Source organism: Nematostella vectensis, chromosome 2, assembly GCF_932526225.1.
Source record: "Nematostella vectensis chromosome 2, jaNemVect1.1, whole genome shotgun sequence".
Taxonomy (NCBI): Eukaryota; Metazoa; Cnidaria; class Anthozoa; order Actiniaria; family Edwardsiidae; genus Nematostella; species Nematostella vectensis.
In genome coordinates, this window is record NC_064035.1 from 6,411,796 (window position 1) to 6,437,272 (window position 25,477).

Below are 25,477 nucleotides of genomic sequence, written 5' to 3' on the forward strand. Positions count from 1 at the left end.
GAAATTAGCCAGCTTTTCAAACGTTTTCGGGCCCGAGAATTCTCGGGTGTTACGAGAGACGAGCCCCAGCCCTTATTCAGTTATTATGGACTCGTAACATTTGAGTTTTTAAAAATTCAACAATTAGGGTTAAGAAGTAAATAATGATTTCAATCGAAAGAAAAAAGAAAAAGCATCCACAACTTTTAGGTCCCGACCCACCGCTTAGTGCGTAGCTAGTTATTATTTGACCTATGGGCTATTCAGATTCTCACCTTTTTCTCGTTTACGGAGATAGTAATGTTCTGTTTACTTGAATAGACTTCTATATTTAATGTCCCCTGCAACAGAGCAACAATATCAAACAAATGACCGCAAGCAACCTTTAGTGTCTCTCATCCACAACAGCAATATCTAACAAATTATGAACACAAGCTGTTTTTTTTTTTTTTTTTTTTGGGGGGGGGGGGGGGTAGTGATAGGGATGCTTGTCGCGAAATTCGAAAAAAAAAAAAAATTAAAAATACCTGAAAATTGCTACCCTAAGATACAGAAGAAAGAATTACCCCTAAAACGTAGATTTAAGTATTACATCGTATTACAAAGTTTAGAATGACAAATTGCAAAACTGTTTTTTTTTTAGAAATATGACATACTTCAATGCTCTCAGAGCTAGCGGCATGCTCGAGGATCCAGCGTACTTTGCGTGCTGAATCCTCGAGCATGCTAGCGGGTGACCGGGTATGCTTTAACTAATCAAGCCGGCAGAATCAATTATTAAAGTTTTTCTTGTGTATTCATTAATTCAATAATGTTATGAAAATAGTGTTCATAGTACCTATCTACATTATAAAAGCCAAAAGATGAAGTCATATTTTTTAGTGAAACAAATCAAAATAAAAAACCTGGTGAGATCTTGTTTCTTGATGACTCTTCTTTTCTTTGCTCCCCTACAACACTCCCTTTGTCTTGACGTACTGCAGACTCGGGAACATTCACTGGGATTCCTCTATTGATAATTTGAACGTTTTCCCTCATTTGAAAAGTGGTTTCCATAATAAAAAGAATATTCGCAATGAATGTCACAAGAACTACAGCAAATAATAAATACTGAATAAGCTTATTCATTGCCCCGCTGCTTCTTTCGACTTTAAAACCAGGCGTCCCTTGTGAGACCTCTAGCGGGTAATAACTTGAAGAAACAGAATTTTTAAGCATCCCTCCAAAATATTCATGTTATTTGAAGAGGGCCGTGTCGGTGTTTTGCCTGTCCACGGCTCAACAAGCCAAATTTTGACTCGTGGCTGGTGTGTCGCGTTGGACATTTTTTCACGTCTTGGATACCGTCGCTACTCTCAGTTGGAGTAGTTGTCCCCGATCGCTACCGTTGTATAGAACTCAGCAGCTTTCTAACTGTATTTTTTTCACATGTCGTTTTATGTTTCCTTTTTTCTTGCCTTTTCCTTCTTCCCTCGCGTTTGTGTTTTATTTCGATCAAGGCTGGCTCTACGACTGTCTGCCTTTCGCTGAATTCAACACTCGGATGTGTATAATATATTCAGATTATATTAGACAGTAGCTGTATCCGATTTGCTTGCTCGAACTTTACATTTGAATATTTGATTTTGTTTTGGTGCTATGGAAATTAGAACCCCGTAAACTGCGGCTTGTCAAACTCGATTTGCCCGTTATAGCTAACTCGAAACGACATCAAAGCTCCTTTACAACAAATTTTTTAGCCTGCGTAGCAAGCGTTCCCGTGTGTTTTGAGCGAAAGGAAACCGACAGAAACAGAGAAAACCGGCGAGATTTTTTTGCGCTCGAAACACACGAACAAGAACAATTTTTTTGTTACTTTTACTCGGATAATACCCTGGTCGCTTATTTGATGTATTCTTTGTCTCCCTCTACCTATAGATCAGACCGTTATTCCCTTAACCATACAGCACTGTCTAAAGCTGAGTTTTCAGAATGTTGAAGCGTAAGTGTTCCACAAGATGCATGAGTGCTCCCTGTTCCTGTTTACCTGTTTACTGTTTATTATAACTGATTTGGTAACCCTGTTTCCCGACACCTGAGCCCGCGCATATTATTGCGCACTAGGGAAACAAAATGGCTGACAACGAATGGAGCACAGTATTAGAGAAATGCTTGAATCTCCTTTGCGGACATGCTAAGCTAGACCGAGACAAAGGACTTAACGATTTGGAGCAAGAGTTAAATAACCCAGAGGGTGTGAGAAATTCTCCGGAACACCTCCTTGAACTACAGAAAGCGCTCATCGCTTTTGTCAAGTCTAATGACAGATGGGAACAGAAGTATGGTGGCTTAGTCGGAGCAAAGCTCGTCATCCTGGCGGATCTCGGGTCGGCAGAGTTTCAGGAAACTACCAGAAAGCTTACATTATCTCTAATGCATGACGAAGAGGCGAGAGTTCGTGTTGCTTCAGGTAGTTTCCCATGGCCATATGTAGCCAGAAAATTTTGTTCAATGGGAGGCAGACTAGCCTGCGTGCAGCCGAAAATAGTTATAACCAGAGGTTCAGCTTGCGTTTACCGGGTGTACGCAGGCTAGAGGCAGACCCAATATTCTCTCCTTTGTAAATATCCCACTTTACTGCTGCCCTTTCTGGTCCCTTGCCAGCCGAGCCCTGTCTCTTGCTCCAGGTTGACTTTCATATAAAATCGGGTTCCAGTTAGCCCGCGTGTGGTGGTTTAAGTCGTGTAACGAATCCTTTTGTAGCATCTACGTTATGCTAGGGATGACTGTGTTACATGATGGCATGGCTTAAGCAAGAAAATATACAGTATAATTACAGTGACACTATAGAACATATACACATGTGTTTGCTAATTTTACAAACAATGTTCCATATGTTCAAGAGAGGAACTGTATCTCTGGTTGGCCACTTGGATATTTTGTTTGGCTCAGAAAGAACCATGTGAGGACCTTGAGTGGTTTGAAACATTTTGTACAGTGAAAAAATGTGTACAGCATTTCCATTTATTCGTGATAGTGTTAACCTTTGAAAAGATTTAAAAGTTATTTTGAATAAATAAACAGGAGAAGGCTTTATCTAAGAAGAACAGGGGAAGGCTATATCTACCTTTTTAAATGATAATGTCTTTGTGAACCGTTCAACAGGCTACATGAATTTGTTTATCGTTTGAGAAAGGCTAAATTTTGTATCAAATTCCTCCTTTTCTTCACAGGAGATTATGACATCTCCTCAGATGTATTAGCTTGTGCTATATGTTAGAAAATGCAGTTGTCCAAGTTTGTTCCGAATGTTGAAAGCCAAAAAGCACTTACAATAAAATATTTCTCAATAATCCTCAGACAAACTCAGACAAAGAATGCATTTAAACAAAAGCAGATTGAATACACAAATAAAGAATACTGTATGCACTTGGATATCAGCAACTTCAAGGAGATTGAATGTTATGTTTTGTATAAGTCGCACTAACAATATAATATTTCTCAATAATCCTCAGACAAACTCAGACAAAGAATGCATTTAAACAAAAGCAGATTTAATACACATATGAAGAATATGCACTTGGATATCAGTAATTTCAAGGAGATTGAATGTTATGTTTTGTATAAGTTGAGTCTTGGAAGTAGGTTTTAGCATGCTGGTAACATAAACATACTGCAGAAGAGCTGTCAAAATTATTTTTTTCAAATGTATTATAATCGTATTCAGAACATGATAATCCCTGGGGTTGCATAGATATGATGACGATTTGCTTTGCGAGTAAAAGCAGCCACATGTACTGTGGGCTAAAGTTCTGTGAATGCATCATATTCATCTAGACAGGCCCTTTGGCTTACTCTGTACTTTTAGTATCATGTTATAAAACTATCAAAGTTTACAAAAATTCCTACTTTCTGTAATTTGTATTTTCAGGTGAGCTATTGGGGGCCTTGTGTAAAGTCAAGGGTCCTGGAGTCTATTTAGCTTGCCAAGAAGAGATCATCAGAAGCGTTGCTGATAATCTAGAGCGAAAACTCCCCGCAGATGAAGTGGGCTCCAATGAACACCTTATGCAGAAGCTGGTACCAAGTCAGGAAGAGGTTTGCCAGAATTCTTTGAATCTAATTTTGTGTTTAATAACTGTTAGTGTGGGATGAGTGGTTTTTCTGGGCTGTTTTCAGGTTTAAATTTTGGTAATGATACAGTTATAAGTATTATGATTACTGTATTTAGGTGAGTTTTGGTCTATTTGTTTTAGTATTTGTACTGATTCAATGTTTGGATTCTGTCTATAGCAAGAGCATAAGGCCGCGGATGCAGCCCAGATCTTCCATGATACTGCAGGATGGAAGCACCTTGAGACCAGCATGAGGTACATAATAGTATTGCATTTAATAACTGGTACATACAACATGAGGTACAGACTCTATTGTAATTAATATACTGGTACATACAACATGAGGTACAGACTCTATTGCATTTAATATACTGGTACAAACAGCATGATGTACATACTCTATTGTAATTAATATACTGGTACATACAACATGTGGTAACGACTCTTGGTACATACAGCATAAAATACAGACTCTATTGTAATTAATATACTGGTACATACAACATGATGTACAGACTCTATTGTAATTAATATACTGGTACATACAACATGATGTACAGACTCTATTGTAATTAATATACTGGTACATACAACATGATGTACAGACTCTATTGTAATTAATATACTGGTACATACAACATGATGTACAGACTCTATTGTAATTAATATACTGGTACATACAACATGATGTACAGACTCTATTGTAATTAATATACTGGTACATACAACATGAGGTAACGACTTTTGGTACATACAGCATAAAATACAGACTCTATTGCATTTAATATACTGGTACATACAGTATGAGGAACAGACTCTGTTGCACTTATATACTTGTACATATACTGGTAAAAACGCAGTGGATGTCTTTTAAACAATTTTTACACTTTTTCATTGAGCACAGTTATTAACTATAATTGAAAGTTATGGACTGCTACACATTGCTAAACTGTGCAAGTGAGGGCATTATCAATTCCGTGTTTTTTTTTTTACTTTTCTTTTATACAGCTCTTAACCTCTGTCTTTTTTCATGTTGTAGATGCTTGCAGTCAGTGATAGAAGGTTGTGGTGAAGAGTTTAATGAGCACATAACGCAGGACTTGCTGGACCTGATATTCCAGGCACTTAACCATACAAATCGCTTTGTGAGAGAAACAGGGTACCAGCTCTGCGGATCTCTTGTCAGTTTGGGCAGAATCCAAGGTTAGAGCACCCCCCCTCCCTCCCACAACCATGGCTTTTGTGGATCGTTGATTATTAAAAGTTTATCTTAAATTTGGTGAATCTGAGCGGTCTTTTTAAAAGTCTCACATTATTGTGAATTTTAGAATACTGCTTAAAAGATTAGTGGTACAGTATTATTTTGTACTTTGAGGGCTAAAATGAAATTACTTTTAGATATTCTTCTGCATTTTTTTTCTTTGTTTTTGCTGTTGGTATTTAATATAGAAATCACTGATGACAAAAGCTGATCTAAAGAAGCTGTTTCTGTTTTGCTGTCTTCCCTGCACCACTCATCATTTTTCAACACTCGAAATAAGCTTTTATTTGTGCTGTTCATTAGAATCAGAAGTTTTGGATTCCCAAGGCAGTAGGATTGCTTACGAGAAAAATGCAATAGTACAACATGGAAAGCAGTTTGCTGATTATTTGAGGAAGGGTCTTGCTGACAATTGGAGCCAGGTACATATGTGTGTGATTTTGTATAATGTGTACAGTCACAGTTTTGTCAAATAGATGAATTATTAATTTAGCTCATTTCCATCATTCTCCTGTTTTTATTTGATCTTTCAGGTGCGTCTAGCCGCATCCACTGCCACTCGGCATTTTCTCCAAACTCTGCCACCTATTGCAAGGGAACAGTTCTACCCAATCCTCCTCCCTGCAATGTGTTTAAACAGGTAGGTGACCCCTATTTGAAAGTTTCAAATAGTAAATTTGAACAAGGGGGTGACATTTGTTTGACAGAGCTCAAAAAAGCAAAGCTTTTTTACTATTATGTAGTTCTGATATTTGTCTGGTACACTCAGAAGCAAAGTCTTGAAGAAAGAGCTGTCATTCATTTGACATATCTCTGAAAAAGCAAAGTAAGATCATTTTTATCTTCGGCTGGAATTTCAGGTACTATGTGGCAGAAGGAGTAAGGATTTATTCACAGAAGAGTTGGAAAATGGTGATGGGTATGGAGGGAAAACAGCTGGTGGAGAAATACATCAAAGAAACAGTAAGTTCAAAGCTATTACAAATGGTACAGTTATTAAAAACATAATTTTTTTTTTGGTACAGTAATTAATAACATATTTTTTTGGCAGAAATATTTTAACATCACTATTTTCTTAAACTTCACGCATCGGATTTGCGAAATTTTGATACCGTGAGAAATGGCGAATATTTATGTTCTTCGGAAACCACATATTTGGTAATAACTTTTTCGTTTCTTCAAAAATCAAAAATCCCATGCGCTAAGTTGTTAGGAATGGTAATATCAAAATTTTGAGTGATAATTTTTTTTACAATTACTGTAAAATGTTCAAAATTAATGTGTTTTTCTCACGCGGAAATGGCCGACATCTTGTTTTTTCGCCATATATTTTTTTTCTCGAAAAACATATAAAAATTGCATTTTCTTCTACAAAATGTCGAAAGTTTATTTTAATCTCTTGGGAAAAAAAAGAACAAAGAAAGTTAGAACTGGAGTTTCAAAAAAAAAAATAAAAATAAAAAAGAACTTGACCGGGGATTGAACCCGGAGCGCTTGCTTACGAGCCAAAGGTGCTAACCACTGGGTCACGGAACCAAGTTGGGAGACGCGCGGCGATTTTAGTCAACCGATTGTAGCGCTTTTCCCTTTCGTAGCAATGGAGTTTCGTAGCAACAAGATAGTACCATAGGCCCTTAACATGTTTTTAATGGGTGTATACAGTGGTGGCCTTTTAAAATTTAATCAGAGTTCTTTTTACAGGTTGAATTTTATGTGAGCCAAACAAAAGCAGACAACCATGCCGTCAGAGAGGCAGCCTGTGCTTGTATAGCAGAGCTGGGTCTTAAGGTACTTGCTACTTTAATTCATTTATTTCAAATCCTGATCTTGGATGTAGAGCTTCTACCATACCTCACAAATATATGTATTGCTCCTGAGTTACAGCAGTGTACAGTGCATGGGCGAAGGTAAAGTAAATTAGATTGAAATAATAACTCTTACAACAAAGCTTGTTTAATATGTTATGCCAATCAAAAATACTGAAGGTGTGCTACTTAATTAATATAAAAAAGTTCAATATGTTAGTTACTGTGTTTCAGGTGAGTGCTGACTACACCAGGCCTCATGTTAAAAGTCTACTAGATGCGCTCATAATCTGCTTCATGGACGACAGCTGGCCTGTCAGAGATGGTAAGTGCTTTCTTTATTCTTAATTTTGTGTATGTTTTCATGTGGCTTATTGACATAGCCATATTGGTAAAAATTTAATTCTTGCCAGTTTGTTTTTACTAGCTTTTGAATAGTCAAACAAACTGGCAAAAGTTCTATATTGAATGCTATGAAGTTGTCGACCTTGATAACATCCTCATTTTTTTCCGTGACCAGGAAGTGGCTGTTTATTATTATTATGTTTTCAACCCTGATCAACCCTATCTGAAATAGGTACACATCTTTAAAGACTAGTTGGTTGAAATCAGTGAATGGTTTCTTTATTGTGATACATAAGCAAACTTTCTCTATTGGGCATAACTTTGTTTGAAATTAAAAAAAGATCGGAAGCCTGCAAAGACATCTTACCAAAACTCCTTGCTATGTTGTGCCAGCTGCATGTGTTGCCTGTGGTAACTTCATCCAAAGTTTCCCCAACGAGTGTCAGCCAAAGATGCCTGACCTCTATCCTCTGTTCTTCACCAATTTGGAGGACAAGATTCCATCTGTCAGACAAGGAGCTGCAATTGCACTTGGGAATGTTGTCAAGGCATATGGTAAGAACTCGCTGTGTTTTCTTTCTTGTCTACTGTACATAGCTATTGTGTCTCTCTTACTCATTGCACTCAGAAGCATTGAGATGGTCTCAAGCTTAAAACAATGACTGCAGCTCTGGTCTTTGTACAAGTGGAGATAGGTGTTATTTGTCACTTGCTGCTTGTGATAACCATATTTTCGTGAATAAAGAATGAAAAGAAATATATTTTCTATCACAAAACTTAGAGTTGGCGGAAAAAGATGAAAATTAATAAAGTTTTATATATTTCAGGAAATGAAGCAAAAACAATTGTTTTCTCTAAAGTAAGGGAAGGACTCAAAGAGGTTCAGAACCAGGAGGCCATCACTGAACAGTAAGTGGCTCAATCGAGGGTTTTCTTCAATGTGTTTCAGCATCTCAAGGTAGCACCTTAACCGCAGGCTTTTTTCACTGCCAAGAAAATAATGCTTTATGATACACCTGTGTTTCCTTTTGTACTAATATCTTCAGCAGCTTTCTGAAAATAGTAAAAAAAGAATTAATATGGATGTTAGCCTCCTTTTTGCTACATATGCACTAAATCTGTTGTTGTGTACTCAAAGAAGTCTAATACATTATTGTTATGTATTATTATTTGTAGATTTGCTGGGCTAGATAAAGGTCCTGCTACATTTGGAGTTGTCAAGAAACTTAGAGATAATGATATGGATCTCCACACCAATAAACAGGTAGAATAGATGAAAATTCTTTGGCCATTGTTTCATTATTTTAAACCTTGAGTTGATGTCCTTTTTCTAGATGTATTCATGTGGCTCATTGGCCCCCAAGATGGGCCGGGGCGGTGGGTGCTTAGATCACCTTTTCAAGAGACCTGCTGAGCCTTGGGAAAAGACTGATGGGTATGCAAACCTTCCAAGCTGATTCTTTCTCATCTTTCTTCGCCAATATACTTTTACTATTTGTGTTGTAGTGATCATTAATAGTGATTTTGAAATGCGTTTTGTGTTGTTTTGGATGTACTTTGTTTAGGTAATTTGTACAACCCATGGGATGAGGCAAAACATATTTTTTTTAAATTATTTTGTTAATACTGACTACTTTCTAACCAAAAGTAAGGTCATGCCCGTAAATATCAACTTGACTTTTTGACGTATTGGCGAGGTCAATGCACCAAAACCGAAGTTTTTATTTCAGGGCATATACGAGAGTGTCATATATGAGAATGTCATAACCACCAATTATCCAATCACAGCGCACTTACAGTCGTTGCCTTACAATAATGGTCTATAATGAGTTTTCTGTTCTTTGATTTAAGATAATTATTTTCTGTTTAGCTGCATTAATTTGGTTGCTGAGTTGTCAAGGCAGCCCCCTTACCAGCGCGCAGTGATGGAAGTGCTTCCCTTGGTAGCCAAGGCTGGCGAGTATCACCACTATGCTCAACACCCTTATCTGCTAGAGACCATCTGCAAACAGGTAACCACTCTCCCTCACTCAATGCTCAAATCCCCCCTGCTCCCCTTACACAAGCTTAACCATGGATTATAACTTAATGCCTGGCTAAACTAGGAGACATGTAGTGTGCAACATGTCCTCCTGAATGTTTCTTAGTTTATCCACTACCAAAAACATGTAGCACAAGACGAATTTTGTTGGACGCGACACGAAAATGTTTCTCAGGTATCCGAGAAACATTTCTTTGTCGCTGCTACGAGATTCGGCGCATCATACAATTTTTTTTTCGAGGTGAGTAAACTACAGCAGGACACATGTCACACACTACATGCCTCATAGTTTAGTCAGGCATTTAAGAGCATATCTTCTTTTAAAGAACCATATCTTCTTTTTTGTAGGCTTAACCATTAACTTTTTCGGATATTTAACCAACAGGTACCCGTGATAGCCAGGGGATTAGGCAAGAAACTATTCAAGAATTACCTGGAGCTCTTCCTGGAAACTCTTTTCTACAGCTTGGTACAGTCACATTCGTATCTTTTCTCCAGTATGGTGTCGGAGTGACGGTGTCATTGTTGTAGACAAACCACTAAGCTTGTTATATTTGAGTTGCGGTGTAGGTGAATTATTTAGCTAGAGTCCCTTATAGACTTTCTAATCGCAAGAATTAGAAAATTTCAATAAAGTCTTTCCCACCAACACACTGTCCCTAACTATCAGATAATAATACACCCACGGTTGAAGAGACAATAAATCTCTTCGATGTCGTACTTAGGTTGGTTGATGTTTTGTTTAAAATGTTGCAGAAAAGCGAGAATAAATTGACGTCTGGTGAAGCGAGGGAGTGTTTCATGGCGCTTGGGCAGCTACTTGGTCCATCTATCCTGCGAGGCCGTGTCGAGATCTACGATCACAGGTAAGGATACCCCTTCTTTCAGTGCTATCAATCAGCTTCTAGAATCATGGTTTCATACTTGTATATAAATCAACCCAAGCTTGAAGTAGTATGTACTGTACTACGCCTTTGTGGAAACAGAGTGGTTTGAAAACAGGTTTGAAAACAGAAAACAGAGTGGGTGTAATATAGATACAATATTTATTGTCATCTGACGAATCAGACGCAATAATTCAGACACTGAGACTTGTTTCTAGCTGACTGTTTGAATATCTTCCGAGTGATTGGCTGAGACAAACATTCCATACATATTTCCGGTGTTCACTGCTTTACTGGTAGCGCTGTAAATTACGTGGGCGTAAATTTAACGTGTTCGAGTCAAAGGCACAGAGAGCCACCATACGACTCATATGAATTACCACTGATGACAGCTAGGGGTAGAAAACAGGGCGCTGGGAAAAACCTCGATCATGAATTTACCTATTTCTGAATCGGGGTAGACGTTCGAGCCTTACTGTTTTTAAAGTCAAATATATAAGTGTGCCCACTTTGCTAACTAAATTTCTTCGCTTGTTTCGCTTAGACTACTCGACCAACTGGATGTGCTGTTTCCCCCCGGGCCACCATTCTGAACTAGTGCACAACGCGTGTCAAAACCTCAATTTACTCCACATCGCAAAGCCGATTGGCTACCAAGCGCGCCGTCTCACATGCTGCCACTTCTCTGATTGGTTGTCCCCTCTTTGGTTCACATGTCGTGCATACTCTGATTGGTTGTCCCTTTTTTGTTCACGTGTGGTCGCTTCTCTGATTGGTTGCTTCGTAGATGGCTCACACGGCGCCTTATTCCTGGCTGGCCTAACACTTTCTAGGATCTGCCAATTTTTTCTTCAGAAATTGCATGAAATACTTGCCTTACGACAAAGGCGTCCAGAGTTGTTCTTTTATAAATTGTTGTTTTAAGTACTTATAATGTTGTTTTTAAGTACTAATTACTGTACACCAGGCTGGTCTAAAACCAGTAGTTTCATTAATAGTAGCAAGGGGTTTGGAACTCGCGTGTGCGTGAGTTTTTTGTGCTAGAGTTTCGTGATGTTTTGTTCAAATCGTTGTTCTAGTACTCATGGTAGGACAAATAAAAGCAAAAGTTAACCTACTATCACAGAAACAAGAGACGCTTACCAAATAACGTCGATATATATTTATGTTATTTCTAAAAGTAAATATGTGATATATCCTATAGAAAATAAATAGTTTAACTGTATTTTTTGTCGCATTTCTTGTGTAATCGAGTACACCGTATTCCGCCTCGTTTTGCATATCAAGACGGTGCGCTCATAAGATTTCTTGACGTCAAATAGTGAATAGGTGGTGTTTTTTTTTGCCTCCAGTACGATTCTCTAGAATTTTACTGCTGTGTCATTCCGGTGTTTTACGCTCAGAGTTAACCTGCCTATTTACTCGATCTGCTAAGTCCACGAGAGATGTATCTCCGTTCGTGCTATCTGTACAATGTAATGCCGCCGATCGGTGCATCAATGGAGAAATTTCAAAACTGCGATACCGATGTAGAGAATATTTCGAACCGAATCAAGATGCTTGAGCGAGAAGCAAACGCTTGCTTAGCCGCGCGTGCCAGTACTCGGAGGCGTCAGGACTTGTCGCGACATCGCCGCGTAATAAGCGGTGCATCGCGGCTCGAACCGCTCCACTGCGAGGCGCCAGACCGGAGGGCTGAGAATGGCGAGGAGAGTGATGGTTGTAACGAGGGACAGGCAGGCGAAAACACCGAGTGGAATAACAGCTTTCATCTTCGAGCAGACTCGGGTGCTAGTCAGACGTCTTTCTGTCAAGACTCACCGTTTCCAAATGCTGTATAAGACGAGAAGCGATTCTTTAAGTCAAACGACGAGGAAGGACGAGGCGAAGAGAAAGACTCGCAAAATAGACGAGCCACCATACTGGCTCTATACAATTGGCAAATGGGTCATCTGGACCAAGAGCCCCCAGGAGGGGAGGAGTGGAGAAATGCTTTACAACACTTTTCAAGGCATGTTGACCATAATCCCCACGGAGGAGGGGGCGAGCCCCGTGTAGGCGTAGAGTGGGGGAACGGATCACAACATCCCACGAGGCACGTTGACCAAGATACCCTCGGGGGAGGGGATGAGCCCAGTGGAGAGGTAGAGTGGGGGGCTAGACCGCAGTACCCTTCGCGACTTGGGCTTGATATTCCAGGCTGGCAGGAAGGAACTCAAAAGCCGACTGAAGGCCGGTATTCCGAGGTTACGACAGAAGGCCGAGGTTCCGAGGTTACGACAGAAGGCCGAGGCTCCGAGGTTACGATAGAAGGCCGAGGCTCCGAGGTTACGACTGAAGGCCGGTATTCCGAGGTTACGATAGAAGGCCGAGGCTCCGAGGTTACGACTGAAGGCCGAGGTTCTGAGGTTACGACTGAAGGCCGAGGTTCCGAGTTTACGACAGAAGGCCGAGGTTCCGAGGTTACGACAGAAGGCCGAGGCTCCGAGGTTACGACTGAAGGCCGAGGCTCCGAGTTTACGACAGAAGGCCGAGGCTCCGAGTTTACGACTGAAGGCCGAGGCTCCGAGTTTACGACAGAAGGCCGAGGTTCCAAGTTTACGACAGAAGGCCGAGGTTCCGAGTTTACGACTGAAGGCCGAGGTTCCGAGTTTACGACTGAAGGCCGAGGTTCCAAGGTTACGACAGAAGGCCGAGGCTCCGAGGTTACGACAGAAGGCCGAGGCTCCGAGGTTACGATAGAAGGCCGAGGCTCCGAGGTTACGACTGAAGGCCGGTATTCCGAGGTTACGATAGAAGGCCGAGGCTCCGAGGTTACGACTGAAGGCCGAGGTTCCGAGTTTACGACAGAAGGCCGAGGTTCCGAGGTTACGATAGAAGGCCGAGGCTCCGAGGTTACGACTGAAGGCCGAGGCCCCGAGTTTACGATAGAAGGCCGAGGTTCCGAGTTTACGACAGAAGGCCGACGTTCCGAGGTTACGACAGAAGGCCGAGGTTCCGAGTTTACGACAGAAGGCCGAGGTTCCGAGTTTACGACAGAAGGCCGAGGTTCCAAGGTTACGACAGAAGGCCGAGGTTCCGAGGTTACGATAGAAGGCCGAGGCTCCGAGGTTACGATTGAAGGCCGTGGTTCCGAGTTTACGACAGAAGGCCGAGGTTCCGAGTTTACGACAGAAGGCCGAGGTTCCGAGTTTACGACAGAAGGCCGGCACTCCAAGCTTTCGACTGAAGATATTGATGAGCGCTATAGACAGTGGCGGAGTAGAACAGGGCATCTTAGGACATACAAGGGGCGCTGAAAGAGAAAGCAAATTACTTTTAGGATTGATATTTTTTTTCAAAGTTATTCCTTATTACTGTTATTTGCCCTGTTACTACCCGGCCAGGGTCGTAACCAGGTACTTCCACCAAGCCATCAGAGTACTGAGTCCCGATGCAATAGAAAGTGAAAAGACCAGAGATATTCTGCCAACCTTGAGCTTGATGAGAGGACAGTTCGCCTTGTTTTATGTATTATACGTGAAAAAATAAAGAGGAACTATGATTTCGATAAGATCTTTGTATTACTAGGCGCTCAGCTATTTATGCGTCTCCCAACCCGCTTCGACCTTATTTAAATTTCATTTTTCGAATTGAAATAACATAGCCAATCCTGGGTATGCGCAAGGTACGCGCCTGTGTTTTTACCTTGTTTTTTCCTCGCAATCGATCGCATTCTGTTCGCAAAGTGGTTCCCATATGATCGCAGGGTGAGTTTCCATCCGAGCGCGCGCGATAATATATGAAAACCAGCCTTAGATTAGATTGCTTAACATATTCTGATACCGCGCGTGAGGTCCATACGCCACGTGATGACCATACGTCACGTGATGACCGTAAGTCACCAGGTACTTCCACCAAGCCATCAGAGTACTGAGTCCCGATGCAATAAAAAGTGAAAAGACCAGAGATATTCTGCCAACCTTGAGCTTGATGAGAGGACATTTCGCCTTGTTTTATGTATTATACGTGAAAAAATAAAGAGGAACTATGATTTCGATAAGATCTTTGTATTACTAGGCGCTCAGCTATTTATGCGTCTCCCAACCCGCTTCGACCTTATTTAAATTTCATTTTTCGATTTGAAATAACATAGCCAATCCTGGGTATGCGCAAGGTACGCGCCTGTGTTTTTACCTTGTTTTTTCCTCGCAATCGATCGCATTCTGTTCGCAAAGTGGTTCCCATATGATCGCAGGGTGAGTTTCCATCCGAGCGCGCGCGATAATATATGAAAACCAGCCTTAGATTAGATTGCTTAACATATTCTGATACCGCGCGTGAGGTCCATACGTCACGTGATGACCATACGTCACGTGATGACCGTACGTCACATGAGGACCGTACATCACGTGAGGACCATACGTCACGTGATGACCATACGTCACGTGAGGACCATACGTCACGTGAGGACCATAGTCACATGATAACCATAGTCCCATGATGACCATACGTCACGTGATGACCATACGTCGCGTGATGACTATACGTCACGTGAGGACCATACGTCACGTGATGACTATACGTCACGTGAGGACCATACGTCACGTGAGGACCATACTTCATGTGATGACTATACGTCACGTGAGGACCATACGTCATGTGAGGACTATACGTCGCGTATTACAACTCTAAAGATAACCTTTAAATATCGAAGATTTTTTAGAGTATACTAAAACACGCGTCTAGGGGATTATTCATAACTATTCAAGTCACGAATAATTGTTAAATACGCAAGGCTAAAGTCATGACATCATTGGATGAACAGCTATGAGCAGTTTTACTATACCTTAAATAAGCCTTTCCCCCTGTTTTGTATTATGTCATGTGTTGTCATGATGTCTAGGGGGGTATACATACCAAAGTCAGAATAATAATCATAAACACGGATGTTTTTTTCAACACAGAAGGAATGCATTTCTTAATACAATCATTTTTGTGAACCCAGGCATAGCTCTTGGCAGGTCTTCCGACTTGCGTCTTGTAAAAACAAATCCTTAAAACGTTCAAGAACGTCGGTGATGAAAATTACCATTTTGACTGTTTTAAACCAAACTGAACCCGTAGAGTTTTTAATTACTCCCCTATAATCAAGTGAGACTAGATATTGATCCTTCGTATCCATACATTATCAAAAAATATACTTTTAGTGAAAAAAGTGTCAAGCGCTAACGCACCCTTTAAATCTTGACATTACATCAACACTATTTTTTTACCATCAACACTGGCCCTTTTTACGTAAGCGCAGTTGTAGGAAATATCAAAATTTAATAAGACAATAGAAGAATATAATAAGACTGTCACTGATGCTGATCTTCATTGAGTTCATAATAAAGAGTTCTAATGTTATGCAATGTTTGTAACCTCCTGTGAACAAATGACGCGAACTTAAAGGAGATTCCCAAAATACTCATTTTAATTAACACAAGAAGTAAAGACTCAACCCCATACCGACGGTAAGTCTTTTAACGTGTTTATATTATTTTACATAAAAGCAATACGCGTATATTACTTTGTATTTGCTACTCAATTCTCTAATGTTTTTCTTTTTTTCCTATAAGTATCTTTATTGCAACGCTTATAATAATAATAGATCAAGATAACTGGAACCAGCCTGCAGTGGAATACGGATCGGGTATTTCTTGGGCCGGTCAAGGAGATAGAGGAAACAATAACTTTCGCTCCCATACTGGCCTTGTTTTTGGTAAGATTATTTACATAGATATCTAGGTGTACTCTTGGTAGTTACAAGCTAAGATTTTTTATAACTCGAGTTCGCGTGAAAAAAATAATAAGACATCCTAATTTTTAAAATCGCTCAGAAGGAAAAATACGTAGAGTAGACAGTATGTAGTGCAAACGATAGCTGGTCCGCGTATTTGTATAGTACTGAGGACATTTCTCGTTTCCTCGTTTGCGGAGCTTGTGAAATGACATTGGAATAAGGGAAAACACTTGTTCATGTCATTAGTTCATCTTCACGTGTTCCTATGGCAACAATGACCATAAAGAACATTGAAATTCTGGTTTATATATTGGACTAAGCTCATAAGGCTAAAACGAGGGCATTTGTTGAATTTCAAAGTATTTACCAAGCGACCAATGTCATACAAAAGCCATTAAAAGCTCGCAGCGGTTCCCGCAAAATACGAGATACGAAAGATATAAAGTTCTTGTAGTAGGGCCAAAGTGCATAAAATCACGCAATAACTCCTAAGTTACTGTCGTCACCGAAAGTGCGTTTGTTTCCCTCTCATCCGTGATAGCCCTTAAATATAATGGCACGCTCGAAAAGATTTCCTCTAACTCTTCATAGTAGTGAATGCGCTAATACAACATTTGAGATAATCGTTGAGGGGCTCTTCATTGATTATTTCACGTGTGCGATTAATCACAGAATCTAGGAGGCGGCGCTAACATAAACAGCATCTTACAAACCTGTCTTCAAGACTTCGTGCGTCGGTGGTATATTGAGCTTTACCTAAACATTGGACGATAACAGGACGAACAGCGAACTGACCAACATCACATGTCTCGCTAGAACCAAGCGTCATCATTCATCCAAACGAGTGATAGCTTTTTGGGGTCAAATAACTGTTAGCTCATTACAATGGATTTTTTTGCGAGAGAATGAGAACCTTGTAAGGGCATTTGCAAGCATAGATGGTCGTTGGTCCTCAAAAACAAGTAAGTGTTGCTTCCGGCGATCGATTCTCGATCGATCCGTCTTTTTTCGCCCCCTTTGGATGGCCTCAAAAATTTAAATTGGAATCGCCAGAACTTCTGTTTATTTTCCATTTATTTTTTTGTATCGATATTGTTCGTGATACGTGTGTATGAGGACTTAAATTTTAATCCAATTCATGTAACTGTTAGTTGAAGTATTCATCTTGCCTCGCTTCTGTATGAACATTCATATTTTCAACGATGGGGAATCAGGGCGCGCAATTCGTAAAATATCTACTATCTCCTGCTATTTACAAGGGTATGAGTTGTCAACAGTTCCGGATCTTTTCTTTCGTATTGAAGGGAGACATTGATCAACGCTTAGATGAAAGAAACGCTTGATGTTTAATTCCAAACAAAAATAAAACAGGGTGATTTTATCAAGAGAGGAAGTCCGCGGTGACGTTACCTTAAATATGTATAGATGACCGCTTGCATCGAAACAAAATAAAGACTCAAAATCAAACTTAAGCCTTTCAAATGACTTTAAGTCCAAAGGGACAGTCATGATTTGATGAAATTTGCAGTGGGCTTTTAATCGTTCACCAGCCCTGCATTAACCCCCAAGAAAAGATTCCATGGTGATTTTGGAATAATCGTGGGCTATTTACTAGACCAAGACCTACAGTCTCCACAGTACTACTGTGCGATTTAAGTAGTGGACTTGGATACGACTATATCCACGTTTTCGGCGAAGATGATAATCATTTTGCGACTATACTCCAGATAGTTGTGTTTTTAGAGGTTAGAATTTGACTGTCATTAGCTTTTTGATTTCGGAAGTTGCGTGTTTCAAAACTGATTTTCAATTGAGTTGCCTTTTGTATATATACTTTCAGTTTACGTAGTAATTACGGTTGAAATAAATCCTCTATTTTTGAGACACAAGATATCCACTCTGAGGAACTGGGATCGACTAGTTTATAATTTATAGCATTTTCATCATCTTTTACTTTATTAACGGGTAACATGTGGGCTGGAAGTTGTCCGGCGCAATGCACGAAAAGACTTCAGGGCAGCTAGTAATTATTATACAAAATTGCCGCCTAGCGTTTAAGTGCAGATTGCACTTAGGTATTGCGGTATTTGCCCTTTTTTGTACGAGGTTGCGGTAAAAGAGCAAAAAAAAACATGCGGTGAATGCGGTATTTCAAAACACTGCGAGATGCGAGATTTTGCTTTTTAAATGGCGGTATTGCTGTAAAAAATATTGCGGTGTTGCGGTGTTAACGGGATGTCGCGCATGCTCTTCAAACCTCGTCCTTCTGTGCGCTATGCGATATTTTCGAAAATTTTGTGCGGTATTGCGGTAATTAGACTCCCCTAACCACCCCTCCTGTGTCCCTTTTTTTGCTCTTACATTTCAAATGTTTGTTTTGTTTACGTATGAATTATTGGCAAATTGTATAGCAGTCTGCGGCCGGTTTCTAAAAGGTCGATTAACTTCACCCTAGATCAGCGCCTAATCCCGGATTAAAATGCGCTAATCGTAGGTTAGCTAACCTACGGATAACTCACCGTTCCCGAAAGCCAAGTAATCCCCCGATTTACTAACCCTGGATTAAGTGAGTGAAAAACTGGTTTGACAAGTAAAATTCACACAGGATACCCACAGTAGTTCAAAGATAGCAACTTAAATATTTACCTTTGGTGATTTTATTTTCGCAGAGAAGCCCCAAAACACCTCTACATCGCCTGTAATTACTCCATTTCATTGCCAAAAATGTCATTTGCAGGATTCGAGTTTGGTGACACTAGCGAGACAGATTCATTTCAAGTATAAATTGTAACTTTCTGTTTGTCCAGCACAAATTTCGTGTCAGCATCGCAACGAAGTCCGCATAACAAAGCGAAATGTTAGGACATTTGATCCCTACATTGTTTTTGTGTAACGTCCTTTTTGTCGGCAACTTTATTTTATGAAATTTAAGTTCTACCACAAAGTTTGGTAGGCCTGTGTTACGCCAACTAAACGTAGGTTAGCGAGTTAACTCTATTCAGACCGGGCTTTTTGGGGCTTCCTCTGACCGGGGGGGCTCTTTCGGCGCCCCTTACGTAACTTTTGAACCATTGGAGCTATTATGACCAAATTTCAAAAAATCATTACCTGACAAAGAGGAACAAAATGATATATTGTGTTGTCATAGCAACGTAGTAGACGTCATTATGACGTCATTTAAGGACATATGCTTATAAATAGCCTATCTTTCGAAACCTTTGCATAGAACATCCAAAATCAAAATAAGTTATCATAATTAGTTCGTTTCAAAAAGCGACCGATATTCTTAAAAAAAATTGTCTTTGTGACGTCACGATGACGTCACTTAAGTGAGCAGAAACGGGCAATATTTCTGTTTTTTTAGATATGTATTTCTGTATGTCTTTTTTCGATAATCGTATTATCGTGCAGTAGACATATATTATTAGTGACACTGTTTCTATGACAACAATATATGACACCCGTGACGTCATTGATTGGCATGGTACCTTAAATATAGCATAAGTTTGCAACTGGACTCTTAATTAAAGTAATAATTTATATCTTTCCCAAAAATGTTGTTTTTCTACTTTTTATTAAAAATAGAGGAATATAAAAAGGATTTTGCCAAATTTAGATGTTAGTTAAAAAAACAGCGATTTTTAGCTAATTATGTGACATCAGCATCCGCCATCTTGGATCCGCCATCTTGAATCCGCCATCTTGGATTTAATGAAATTTATTTATTTTAATCAATAAAAACTGGGTGGCAAAATCTGAAGCTTTTTAACAATATTTAATCTTCGTTTCAAGTTTTATTAATGATTTCAGGTGGATATGAATGTTTTTTGCTATTTCTACAAGAACCATTTCGAGAAGGTTAAAAATTGACAAAAAAAAAACAAGAACCCTACCCCCCCTTAAATAGAGATGTAAATTTTTATTGTGTTTTTTCAAAACTTGGTATAAAACGTTTATATGACATGGATTTACTTTGAGCACGTCGTATTAATAGTTGATCTTAACGACTTTAAAAAGCGTTTTGCCTAATTTTTATTAAACCTGTCTCAAAACTTGGTTGCTATGGTTACCAGGGTACACATGTCAAAATTTTGTTTACACCAAACTGATCCCAGATAAATTTTTAGTAAAAGTCATCAAATTTCAATGTCTAGCCCTACTAGTTCAAAAATTATTACAGATCAAAGGTGCTGGGGGCCTCCATATCAAACATATTCCCCACGGATAGTGTCCTTCGTTCGCTGTGCCTTATATGGTCATATATGCCCATATTTAGAAGTACTGGAGTTTCCCCTTTCGCGCTTCTCCAACAAACATGGCGGCAAACACTGATTCCCTAAAGACTCGTAGTGGAAGAATTATAAAGAAACCGGATCGCTTGGTCAAATATTTAGACCATTCCTCAGTTGATACGTACGTGAAAGAAGAGAAAGAGGAAGAAGAAAAAGTCTGGGAGATAGAGAGAGTTTTAAACGTTGAGGGAGACTATGCCTTTGTGAAATGGAAAGGCTACAGCGATAGATATAATTCTACGGTTTCTCTTTCATTGAATCCGCAGTTGTCATGCTATTTAGCCGTGAATGCTGGGAACCCCGACAGTAGTGAGGTAGCAAGAGAAAAGCTTCCCATTCTTTGCTCCGAGGATAAGGAATTGTGGCTGATTCGACATGCACTGTTCGATGAGCTCCAATTTCGTACACCCGAGAATGACACGGGACTCATTCGGAGAGTACAAGTGAAAGTCCCACTTTCAAAGGGGGGTTTTTCCGCTTTGTTTGGTAAAGGGACATTTTCTTTTGCTACCTCACGAAAGCTGGATTTTTCAGGGACCCGTAATATTCGGTTCCCGTGCACTGCTGTCGAGTTTGGCACCGTTATTGGTACGGAGTTTATGGCTCGGCAACTGCCAGATTCGAGTACAATATGTGAAGTTGACTCATCTTCGAAGATGTGGATATCATGAGGATACGAGCTAAGGATAAATTATGATCATAGTTCGTGTCCCCGTTGTACTTACATCTCTGAATATGGGTCAGAGGAAGAAAGGCCTAGTATGTGTCGACCGCTAGAGCGCAAGTATCCCCCGCTGAGCTTTTTGGAGATCAGCTTCGTACGGCGTAGACGGAATATGCTTCACAACTATGGCTCGGTAAGTTAAAATCTCTCTATATAAACTAATTGTTGACATCTGTTTCAACCGATTTCACTGTATTTCCAGTCGAAAATAAAGAGGGGGAATTTAGATCCAGGGAATGATACAGATTGTTTTGATGGTTTTAATGCCTTTATATAATAATGTGGGTACAAATAGTTATACAAGTTATAAATAGTGATATTTACAACAGTAATAAATAGCACCAAAAATATAATAAATAAATAAATACATTTTTTCTTTGTCTTCACTGCTTTTGATATTTTCTCTTGACCCTTTCCAAATTATTTTCCCTACTGAACAGTTTTCTGTTTTCCCTCTCCATGATCTATAGAGATAAAAATACACAGTTGTAGCAAGCGATTAGTCTAGATAACATGACGTTTTTTTCACTTGGAATTACCTGTACAGTGAAGTTGCTATTTTTCCCCCCTTTCTGGCTACCCCTGTGGAATGTCTTGTTCTGCATGTGGTTTTTCTTTTCCACTGTCTGGCAATTGAACTGGTGGATCGTGCCATGAATCTCCAAAAATTGGGGGACATGATAAACAAGAACTGTAGAGAAAAAAATGCATAAAATTACTTGGTCTCGGAGATCCCAAGTCAATTAAGGAATCTCATTTTAATCTTACCATGTATATATGGAATTACATCCTGTGGAGAGATAAAAGAAAGCACAATTAAAATAATATATCTACTTGTTATTTTTTCAGTGACATATGATCAAATGAGGCTTGTGTCCTGCCAGTTCAACTAACCACAGGGATGTAGAATTACCTCATCAAATGTGGCCTTTCTAAATTTGGTTCCCCATTGGCGGGCCTTTTCTTGAAAAGCATCTGCTCGAAGATATGCTTCATCTCCAGGATTTGCCCCAAGAGCATCAGTGAGGACCATCAAACTTTTCCACACTTGTGTCAGCTCTGATATGCTAAGAACTGTTTTCTCACAAGTGGGAGTGGACGATGGCTACAAAACACAAAGCAATTGTTAAATTAGCTTTATACACAGTAGTATCCTGGGTGTGCTGGTCTTTTTTATAATGAAAATAAAAATCATACCTCAAACACTATGTTGTTGCGGTCAAGATGATCCTTGAGTGTGGCACGTAGGAAGTCCTTGGTGCCTGTCGACCTCAGATGGAACTTCCTACATTCCTCCACTAGCTGGGCTTTGGTCAGACAGTCAAGGCTGGTGATGGACTTGTTCTCCATGTCTCCTAGGAAGGCATGGATATCAAGCCCCCTAATGATAGTTTCCAAATCATCACCTTTATAAGGAAAAGAGGATTCAAAGAAAATAAATAACGAAACTTTATAGTAATTTCATATTAGTTTCAGTTATTATAACAGTCTTTTCTATTAGTCAGTTATTTACTTACAATCCAAAGAGCTCCACTTGGTTGTGGTTTTGCCACTGTCATCCTGGACATCATAGAAACAAAACCTCACACCTGCAAATACAATATGGCAAGAAAACAAAATGATTATCACCATAAGACATCCCCTATACCCATTTACCCTATACATGAAATTTTTATTTACCCAAAGCTTCTATTGCTTCTTCCATGGCTTTTTTAACATTCTGCTCTATAGCCCAGCAAGCAACCTAGAAGTTTAATATATACCAGGAACTTTTTTAAAAAATGGCTCAATGGAGATTTGAATTTGTTAAATAAGCATAATTTTACCTGGTTGAGAAGTTTTCCCATGATCCTCAATTTGAGGTGCAGGGTGTCGGGTATGACCTTGGTAAATTCAATGTCCACGAGAGGTAAACATTGAACTCCCTTGGCATTTGGACACCCAACACGTGCACGGCACTGGTTTAAGGTTCTGGTTATGGGCCATTGTGGGACTGAAATTTTTATCAAATTTATCTAGTTATTTATAATATAGCTGACAATGGAATAATTCATAAAAACAAAAATCATTTAATTCATTACATAACATTCATTATATAAGTAACAAAATTAAAAAACTTACTAGAAAAGTCTCTGATCATCCTTTTGCTGCATTCGCACCAAATGCAGAAGTACAAGGCACAGGGACTATTAATTCCGAGAATACACGCCATGAACTTCCAGTCAGCACACATCACCCTTAAAAAAGGGATAAAAGTTACATATGTCCTGTTTAATGCCAGATCATAAGATTATTGGTTGCAAAAAAAATGAAACCTACCAATCAATAGTGTATTCAAGGCCATTAACAAGAATGCCAGTTCTCCCTAGGGCCTTCATCTCATCAAAAACCCCTCTCAAGGTCGCCTTTAGGATGTCATATGACTCCTTGCCTATAATAAAAAGTGTTCACAGATATATGGCTTTAGTTGACTATATCATTAGGAAGATTTGTTCTCGCTTACAGCTGCAATAAATTAGCTGCAACCAACTCACCATCATATATAGATATACAGTATTCCCTTTCTGGGCTTCTTTTAACAGAGTTTTCTGCTGGAAAGCAGAAGGTTGTCATAACACTCCCGAGTTTTTTGGTGGTTTTTCTACCATCACCAGAAAACCGAAGGGTTATAACATTGCCCCCTGCATTTCCAATGACATCTGAACTATAACTTAGAATGTCCTTGATGGATCTTGAACATCCTTTTGCATTCTGAAAGGAGAAACTTTGTTTAATGAATTATTGGGTTTGTACAGTATTTGCTTGTTTTAAAGGATGCAAAATGTGCTGTGCACAAAGCAAATCAGAATTAAGACTATCAACAGACTAACCCCTTCAAATTCTGTAATAGGAATGATTGCATTTTGAGCTTTTCTCTCTTTCTGTATCCCATACAGTGATGGCAAGCTGGACCCAGCTACCATCTTTAGCTCATGGTATGCTGAGTCAGAAACATCACCATCATCTTTGGCCTGAGATTATAAAAATAATCTAAATATAGAAAAAATAAGAAACCTACAGTACTGTACATGTACTTCTATAATACCTACCTTGAGAGCTCTTTGGATCTTTTTATGGTCAATCTCCTCAGGCTCAACCCTCTCATTGAAATGTAGGGCAAAACTGACCATACCAACTTCAAGTTGAACCTAGAGATAAGGAAACATTGAAATGTAGGGCAAAACTGACCAACTTCAAGTTGAACCTAGAGATAAGGAAACATTTTATGATAAACAAATGCCATTATAACAGAATTGGTAAATTTAGGTTGTTTCCATGTGTACAAAAATTCTAAACAAACCTCAACAACTTTCCAATCTGTTGGAAGCTTCTCAAATTGCTTCTCAAGCCATTTTTTAATCTCTGACTTTTTGTGAAATTGAGCTTTTGGCTCAAGGTCACAAAAAGGCTTTCTCGGCTGAAGAAAGGGCTTTTTTTCCTTGCCTAGCTCCTTTCTCATGCCATCTCTCTCTTTGACAACATCAGCGAGTCGATGTTTTAGCTCTGACAGCTGATTCTCGAGCTCTTCGATTCTAGAGTCCCGAGAATCACACAGCCCGATTTCACGGACTTGAGGTAGCATGTAAGCCAATCTTTGTTTTTTCAATGGAGGACCTTGTGAAAAATTTGTCAAATACCCTTGCACCATCATTTTAGTAGATATCTATCATGAACAAGCAAACGAGACGACTAAACTTTTGAACCTCTTCCCGCCTAAGTTTACCGAGATTCTGCAAGATGATCCCCAAAAAACAACCCGTGAAGATTATCTAGATAAGAATTGCGCCAAAATTATACAAACAAAAAACGGAAATATTAGAAAGGAATACTTAGCTTCTCGTCCTTCGGGTGTTTCTGTACTCTTCAGCATCAGGATCACACAAGGACGTAGTCGATTAAAATACCTACGAGGGCTTTTTTCCACAAGTTAGGCTGGCAGAAGAAAGATCTAGCCCCTACAGGGGTATTTCATGAGAAAAATAGGTATTTTTCGCTTCTATAAGCAGAAATCTCAGGTTAAATAGCCCTGTTTTCCAAAAATAATCGCTCTTCGTCCGCCATCTTGGATAGCTCAGAGAAAACCCATTTGTAATTTGCCAGGTTACACAGCTCCTAGTCTCAGTCTCTAAAAAAGCGGCCGAGCGAGTTTGAATAACACCAAAAGTTTGATATGAAAAGCCCCCCCCCCCCCCCCCGGTCTGAATAGGGTTAACCCACCTCGCGAGCAGGGTTAGATTTTACCTCCAAA

At 39.5% G+C, this 25,477-nt stretch overlaps 6 protein-coding genes across 11 annotated transcripts in view; 3 read left to right on the top strand and 3 right to left on the bottom strand.

Annotated features, from left to right (window-relative positions):
• LOC5517888 (protein O-linked-mannose beta-1,2-N-acetylglucosaminyltransferase 1) overlaps positions 1-1,590 on the bottom strand; it is a gene marked incomplete in the record, with an annotated part of 6,544 nt that extends 4,954 nt beyond the window's left edge. The window contains 2 exon segments of the mRNA XM_048724273.1: positions 255-319; positions 885-1,590. Of these exon segments, the coding sequence (XP_048580230.1) occupies positions 255-319; positions 885-1,197 (378 nt within the window).
• A 128-nt stretch (positions 1,591-1,718) lies between these two features.
• LOC116601563 lies at positions 1,719-11,634 on the top strand. 2 transcript variants are annotated; one of them, XM_048724271.1, is made up of 17 exons: positions 1,719-2,428; positions 3,890-4,056; positions 4,252-4,328; positions 5,113-5,276; positions 5,638-5,756; positions 5,868-5,974; positions 6,195-6,297; positions 7,036-7,122; positions 7,374-7,464; positions 7,878-8,039; positions 8,312-8,393; positions 8,661-8,748; positions 8,819-8,919; positions 9,355-9,496; positions 9,911-9,994; positions 10,282-10,391; positions 10,954-11,634. In XM_048724271.1, the coding sequence occupies exons 1-17, from the start codon at positions 2,092-2,094 to the stop codon at positions 11,000-11,002; spliced, it is 2,070 nt and encodes a 689-aa protein (XP_048580228.1). In that variant the 5' UTR covers positions 1,719-2,091; the 3' UTR covers positions 11,003-11,634. The 2 variants fall into 2 exon arrangements, with proteins under 2 accessions (XP_048580228.1, XP_048580229.1); XM_048724272.1 differs by lacking the exon at positions 9,911-9,994 and having other exon boundaries at positions 2,051-2,428.
• On the bottom strand, positions 10,953-14,147 carry LOC125558744 (cell surface glycoprotein 1-like). Its single transcript, XM_048720419.1, has 2 exons — positions 14,097-14,147; positions 10,953-13,653 (listed from the first exon to the last, which is right to left on the bottom strand). The coding sequence occupies exons 1-2, from the start codon at positions 14,145-14,147 to the stop codon at positions 12,625-12,627; spliced, it is 1,080 nt and encodes a 359-aa protein (XP_048576376.1). The 3' UTR covers positions 10,953-12,624.
• A 1,712-nt stretch (positions 14,148-15,859) lies between these two features.
• The window catches only part of LOC5517949 (outer dynein arm-docking complex subunit 2), a 42,295-nt gene continuing 32,677 nt past the window's right edge, over positions 15,860-25,477 (top strand). The window contains exon 1 of one of the 4 annotated variants that reach the window (XM_048724266.1): positions 15,860-16,152. The gene's annotated coding sequence lies outside the window, so the exon portion shown is untranslated. Of the gene's footprint in view, positions 16,153-16,749; positions 17,136-25,477 lie in introns of those variants that run through there. The other 3 variants (XM_048724270.1, XM_048724269.1, XM_048724265.1) reach the window with 3 other exon arrangements.
• Positions 20,365-22,392, top strand: LOC116606615. The gene is made up of 2 exons (XM_048724278.1): positions 20,365-21,322; positions 22,039-22,392. The coding sequence occupies exon 1, from the start codon at positions 20,489-20,491 to the stop codon at positions 21,134-21,136; it is 648 nt and encodes a 215-aa protein (XP_048580235.1). The 5' UTR covers positions 20,365-20,488; the 3' UTR covers positions 21,137-21,322; positions 22,039-22,392.
• On the bottom strand, positions 21,436-25,395 carry LOC125561079. 2 transcript variants are annotated; one of them, XM_048724274.1, is made up of 13 exons: positions 24,279-25,393; positions 24,060-24,200; positions 23,724-23,940; positions 23,509-23,620; positions 23,311-23,426; positions 23,016-23,182; positions 22,870-22,933; positions 22,707-22,778; positions 22,387-22,595; positions 22,103-22,294; positions 21,958-21,979; positions 21,729-21,880; positions 21,436-21,653 (listed from the first exon to the last, which is right to left on the bottom strand). In XM_048724274.1, exons 1-13 carry the CDS (start codon positions 24,357-24,359, stop codon positions 21,573-21,575), a joined length of 1,626 nt encoding a protein of 541 aa, XP_048580231.1. In that variant the 5' UTR covers positions 24,360-25,393; the 3' UTR covers positions 21,436-21,572. The 2 variants fall into 2 exon arrangements, with proteins under 2 accessions (XP_048580231.1, XP_048580232.1); XM_048724275.1 differs by lacking the exon at positions 24,060-24,200 and having other exon boundaries at positions 24,279-25,395.

Coding starts and splice junctions, on each gene's coding strand:
- LOC116601563 (XM_048724271.1), top strand. CDS start 2,092: ATGGCTGACAACGAATGGAGCACAGTATTAGAGAAATGCTTGAATCTC. Junction 7,123..7,373: donor TAGCAGAGCTGGGTCTTAAG/GTACTTGCTACT, acceptor ACTGTGTTTCAG/GTGAGTGCTGACTACACCAG. Junction 8,394..8,660: donor CAGGAGGCCATCACTGAACA/GTAAGTGGCTCA, acceptor TATTATTTGTAG/ATTTGCTGGGCTAGATAAAG.
- LOC125558744 (XM_048720419.1), bottom strand. CDS start 14,147: ATGGGAACCACTTTGCGAACAGAATGCGATCGATTGCGAGGAAAAAAC. Junction 13,654..14,096: donor GATTGCGAGGAAAAAACAAG/GTAAAAACACAG, acceptor CACTGTCTATAG/CGCTCATCAATATCTTCAGT.
- LOC116606615 (XM_048724278.1), top strand. CDS start 20,489: ATGGCGGCAAACACTGATTCCCTAAAGACTCGTAGTGGAAGAATTATA.
- LOC125561079 (XM_048724274.1), bottom strand. CDS start 24,359: ATGGTCAGTTTTGCCCTACATTTCAATGAGAGGGTTGAGCCTGAGGAG. Junction 23,621..23,723: donor CTGTATATCTATATATGATG/GTGAGTTGGTTG, acceptor TTTTTATTATAG/GCAAGGAGTCATATGACATC. Junction 21,881..21,957: donor TGTAATTCCATATATACATG/GTAAGATTAAAA, acceptor TTTTCTCTACAG/TTCTTGTTTATCATGTCCCC.